General features: G+C 43.5%; 1 protein-coding gene across 1 annotated transcript in view; it reads left to right on the forward strand.

Moving 5' to 3' along the window:
* The window catches only part of PKP2 (plakophilin 2), a 52,977-nt gene extending 48,310 nt beyond the window's left edge, over window positions 1-4,667 (forward strand). Inside the window, exons 11-13 of the mRNA XM_067536092.1 lie at window positions 93-282; window positions 1,415-1,502; window positions 3,548-4,667. Coding sequence (XP_067392193.1) covers window positions 93-282; window positions 1,415-1,502; window positions 3,548-3,616 — 347 coding nt within the window. The 3' untranslated portion in view covers window positions 3,617-4,667. The remainder of the gene's footprint in view (window positions 1-92; window positions 283-1,414; window positions 1,503-3,547) is intronic.
* The last annotated feature ends 1,333 nt before the right edge of the window (window positions 4,668-6,000 follow it).

Below are 6,000 nucleotides of genomic sequence, written 5' to 3' on the forward strand. Positions count from 1 at the left end.
AAGGTGGAGTAAACCTGATATTAGCGTGTCGTGGTGGTGTGGTGTATGTGTGGTACATTTGTAATCGAATTTGTTTCCCTTTCATCCTCTAGCCAGAAACGTCTTAACAGATTTGGTCTCCAGGCTTCCTGACTCTATCCCAGGATCAGATGTTGCCAATGAGACCACAGCCTCTGTCTGCTACACCTTGTACAACTTGACTCAGAACAGCACCCAAAATGCACGGCTTCTCCTAAACACAGATGGCCTACCAAAGATAATGAACATCAGCATGAGTGACAGGTAAGCCATTATAAAGTTCCCCCCGAGATAAAAGAGCAGCAACACCCACTGGAAAAAATGTAACTTAAAGGAATAGACAGCCTAAATAATAATTGTAGTGTGATTCAAATCAAACACATTGGGTCAAACAATGAAGCCCTTTATAATAACTGCTCTATTCTGTCTTTTTAAATGGCTTCTCAGAAGGGGATATGCTATGGCTGTGTCTACACTGCACACCTCTGGTGGTGTCGTGTAAGATATGTGTAGATACACACAACAGAGAAAAGCAGGCTGTGTGTGTAGGTCTGCGGTGTGTAGCTACACATGGCAGTGAAAGGCTCTGGCAGGAGAGAGGCAGTGGGGAATGGCTCCAGCAGCAGGGAAGCAGTGGGACACTACGCTGCTAAAAATAGTAGTGTAGACGGGGAGGCACTGCTTGCACATGTAGAGAGCTATGTACATATCCATGGGGTTCAGACATGTCTTTACTCTACTTGCCTAAGCAGTGTCTCACTGTCTACATTGCTTTTTATACCCATATTAGGTGGGGTGTGCAACATATGTACTCTGTCAGCCACCGTAAGGAGGGAGCAATTCTAAACATACCTTATATTTGAGGTCAAGTTTCTGTCACAGGTATTTTTAGTAAAAGCCAGGCATAGGTTGCAGGCAATAAACAAAACTTCATGGAAGCTGCAATCTGTCCCTGACTTTTACTAAAAACACCCTGCGGGAGGGGGGAAAAACAGAGCTGCCAGAGCTTTCAGCTGCTGCAGGGGGCTGGCCACCAATCAGCTGTTGAGCACCCCCGGGCTGGCCAGCCAATCACTTTAACCCTTAATATTGGGTTTAACTGATACAAAGGGCCTTTGATGGGCCCACGGTGCTGTGGTGTATTTCACCCTTAATGAAGACCCCATAATGGTGAAGGATTCAGACTGAGCTGAGAATATCATCACTAATAGCTAAAACAGGGAGGTGCATTTCCTGTGCTACAGATGCCACGAGCTATACTGGGCGATCTGAAAGCTTGAACTCAACTCTTGTCAGGTAAATGAAGGAGAAACTGATTATAAACAATCGTATCTGTAGATCTGAACACTCGTGTTCACAAATTGGAATTTTAAATGTTTATTTTTACAAATTGCAGTAATGTACTCAGCAAAGCCAGCAAAGCTGCCTCAGTCCTCCTGTACTCCATGTGGTCACATACTGATCTCCACAGTGCCTACAAAAAGGTAAGATCTGGATTAGTGCAAACATTGAATCTGCCTTCAGATTAAACTCCTTTGGGGGTTTCTTTGTGCAGTTCATGGTGTGTAATGTCCCATATACAGAACAAGTGTAGAACATCTGGCAGTTCTGCACTGCTGGTAACAGATCCGTGATGTGGATCACCCTGGGGCAATTCCATGTTCTTGATTTGGTGACTGGTGATCATCTCAGTTTTGGGCTTCCGATGTGCTGCTAAAATTGATGTAGATGCTGTTGTTTGCTGGGACAGTAGCAATAGAATAAGACACCAACAAAACAAAGGGAGGGTGAGGCTCCTCAGTCAAGGCAGTTTTGTGGGGTTTTGCTTGTTTGTTTTTTGTTTTGTTGTTTTAAAGCCCAGATCTTACATCTATTCAAACAAAAGGAGTGTTGGCCAAATCAAACCAACAGGAAACGCCCAAAACAGAATTGGCTAACAAACCAGCTCCCTTCTTTCCATTTGGAACCTACGCAATTGCTTTTTTCAGCCCACAAACGGGGATCACTTAAATCTGTTTGACTTGGGTGCCTCTTCCCTGCATTTCTTAAAAATGTCCTCATTCTTTTTTCCTGCTGTTTATAACTGTCACCTTCTAAAATTCTCAATAAATTAAATGAACCCAGCTTCCTGGGCTTTATTGTTTTATTATCTAGTTCAGTCCTTGAGAAAAGAGAGATGCTTTGCGAGATCAACCATTCAGCAGGCTTATGAGTTAACCAAAAATATAGTGTAAGCCCCTGGAGTTTGTCCAAGAAATCTGATCAAAAATGGCATTCTCCAGTTGTATGCATACATCAGTGTCCAGGTTCTGTAACTAGAGGATAGTCTCTGTATCAAGGAGGGCTCGGCGTTGTAAACCGCCTTCCAGATGTCAAATTGGGCGCTCCACCACCACATGAGTTATTGTCTGCAGCGCTGCCACACAGTCACAGAGTGGAGAGGAAACCAGGTCAAGCCAATGCATTGTTGTGGAAACCCTGGATGAACTAGAGTGTAGTCTGTTGAGCCTGGTCCAAGATTTATGATCAAGTGGACAAAGAGGCAGGTGCAGCAAAGGACTCCTGAATATTTAGAGTATTAAAGATTCTTTCCCACTCTGACTTGTAGCTTTCAGCTTCCTGGAGGTGCTGATTATCCATTCATGTAAAAGATCTGTACAACTCTTGTCCAGAGGTGCATGAGCTACCGTAGCAAAGCAGTGATAAGAGACCAGCTGTGATGTCACGCCCCAGCCCACAGGACTGGGATTCCTCCCCTGATCCGAGCAGCCGTTAGCCCTGCCTGTTGTTTCCAGTCTGAAAGTAGGGCATCACTCAACTGTAGATGTAATAAATTGGTTGAATCTGTCACAGCTCTCCATGCAGACATAAAAGTAATAACATCTGGCAAGCAAGTCTACTGCACCTCCTGTCAGTAGCAAAAAGCAAAGTTACAGTAGACAACATGCAGAATTGGAGCTCATGTTCTCATCCCAAAAAAATAGCATCACCCCACTGTATATAGCATGTTCATTCACCAGTACTGCATACACAGCAATATATATATGCCTGGAAATCCAGATTGTGGAGTAAAATGCTGTACCTGAATCACCTTTAGCATTAGTCTCCATTGTGTACAACCACAAATTCATTAGAATGTCGTAGAGTTAAGATTAAGGCCGATGGCCTGACTTTTCAAAAGGCACTAGTGTTTTTTTGTGCCCAAACTGAGACCCCTTTAAAGGGGCCTGGTTTTCAGAAAATGCTGAGCACTCTCCTTTTGCAAATTAGGAGGCCCTTTTAAGGTGTCTCAGTGGGCAATGAAAAATTGAGGCACCCAAAATCACTACTCACTTTTGAAAAATTAGGCTGACAAAGTAGCAAGAGGAATTACTGGACCAAATAAGATCAATAAAATCCTGGATCATTCTTTTACAGTAACATTTCAGACGCTTTGTATGTGGCTGGCAGTTGGTCTTTGTCCTGTGCATTCTCTTAGTTATCAGAATTGTCATTAACTGTAATTGGATCTTTTTGTTTCATTCCAAAGGCTGACTTAAAGAAGATAGATTTCGTCAATAACCGGACAACAAGAGCGTACAACTCACTGAAAGACTAAGGCAGGCTACAAATATATTAGAAACTGTGTGTGGATTTGTATCCTCAGTGACACCTAGCCACCATGAACTGTGAAGTATCAGACAAAACAGAGACTGATTTTGTATGTGACTTGGATGCCCAGAAGAAAGCTGCTGCTGTCTTCTGCCTTTACGCTATATCACACTGTTCTCAGTGTCCTTCAAAATACCAATAGCCAAAGATGGTATTATTAGGGATTTCTACTGCAAATTTTGTTAAGCTTATTATTCTAGTCAGTGTTTCAAACAGAAAATGCCTCTAGTGTAATAGGCGTTTATACAGAGAGGTTTGAAATTCTGAGATGCAACAGATTCTTTGCAGGCTATTTTTTTAAACATGGAATTCCCCAGGGGGTACATTTCAAGTGTGCTGCTCAGGGAATAGTGATTTTTTTTGGTAATGGCAGTTGTAATCTTCCTTTCATCATGCATGCGCAGCACTAAAGATTTATCTCCACACTGTCTAAAATGGAACAATATTCAGAGATTTTTTTTTTACTATATGCTTTTTAAAAGCATCCAGAAAGTTAGAAGTTTTTTTGGGGGGGGGCGGAGGCAGAGGTTGTCTTTGTTTTTTCTTTATATTTTTCTATTTCTTGTATTCATGTGCTCAGCAGCTCAACAGCCTCTCTTGCTTTGGGATCTCAGCAGCAATAGCATAATTGACAGTAACATCTTCAGCCCACTGTCCTCCCCACCTTTCGCTGCTTCCAGAATTTTTTTGCTGTGTCCCAGAAGGAGTTTTAAATTGCATCAGTAAGTGTCCGTCTGGTACATTGGGCTGAACTAGAATGTGTCATTCATTGCTAACTGGGTTAAAAAACTGATGTTGATTCATGGACAACACTCAGTGTAAAAATAATTCTGTTGATAGCTATAAATCAGTGGTTCCCAATCTGTGGCCTGGGGGCCAAAACTGGCCTGTGGGGTTTTTGAGTGGCCCATGGCTGCAGAAGGGAGCTGATGCTTAAGTACCCAGGCGAAGCATGTTGCTGGTGCAGGCTCCTTGCTGCAGCCAAGGGGATGGGAGATCAGCGCTCCCCTCCCCTTGGCTGTAGCAGGGAGCATGGCAAAGTGCTCTGCCAGGGTCCCTAGGCACTGGGTCCCTGCTGGAGCCAGAGGGAGGGAAGCAGTGATCTCCCCCATCCCCCTGGCTGCAGAAGGCAGTCACTGCCTAGGGACCCAGATGGTTCCCTGCTGCAGCCAGGGGGGACGGGAGATCCTCCTCACTGAACTCTTTCCCTCTGGCTGCAGTGGGAGGGCGGAAGGGGACTGCTGGCAGAGACTGGTGGCCCTTCAGGGTTGTAAAAATTATATTTATGGCTCTCAAACCAAAAGGGTTGGGAACCACTGCTATAAATGGTAATGAGAATGGAGATTGGTCCCTTATCTTTATTACTAAAGATATAAGTATGAGATTAGGGACATTACTGCTTAGGAGTTCATCTGATCCCACTTCATATAATTTCACTTGCAGACATAAATCGTCCATTGGCAAAAAGGATGTATGGACAAATGGATTAATTTCTCTCCAGCAGTTAATTGTTGCAACATGACCATTAGAGGAGTGTGAGGTCAGCTGTGGGAATAGGTAACAGCAGGAGATGAAAGTCTAAAAGTCTTAGGGGTTTCTGACATGATCCTGTTCCTGGCAGAAGGGAGGAGGAGAAGTCGGCTAAAATACAGAAAACATGCCATGCCCTCTGTAAGCAAGAAACTGTCTTAATAGATTTGTCACAGCTTTCCTTGAGTCAACAGCTGATCTTTAATGTATAAAACTCTATAAACCAGATTGCCAACTGGCATAAATCGCTGGCACCCCATGGACATCAGTGGAGCTACACTAATTTTATGTTATCTAAGAATCTGGCCCTACCTACTTACAACCCTCTTTTGCCCAGTCATCACCCTTACAGCATCTTCATTTCCAGCCTTTGGCACCGGAGCGATCACAGTGGCCATGATCCACCAAAGGACTCCTCCACATTATAGAAATCCTCTACAGAGTCTTCTTTTTGCCAGGGGACTAGAGCAAAGACATAATGGACCAAGAATTGTACCCATTCATTGTAACACTTTGTCAGATTTCACATCTTACCTTACCTAAATCTATAACCAAACGAGCTGCAGCACGGCAGCACATGCAAATACTGGATACAAGGGAGCTAAATTCTGCTCTCAGACGTACAGAGGTGTCATTGACTTCTGTGGGAGCCACATATATGCATCCAATGCAGAATTTGTCCCAGGAAGTTTAACAAACACCACTTATTTTCCTGCCCTAGATCATTTCCATATATTCATTGTGGGTTTTTCTTTGCTTAAAATAGCTAACGCCAAATGCATCAAGTGGGAGAGTCTTAAA

This window comes from Emydura macquarii, unplaced genomic scaffold (assembly GCF_026122565.2).
Source record: "Emydura macquarii macquarii isolate MOO-44397 ecotype Brisbane River unplaced genomic scaffold, CSIRO-AGI_Emac_v2 contig_3530, whole genome shotgun sequence".
Taxonomy (NCBI): domain Eukaryota; kingdom Metazoa; phylum Chordata; order Testudines; family Chelidae; genus Emydura; species Emydura macquarii.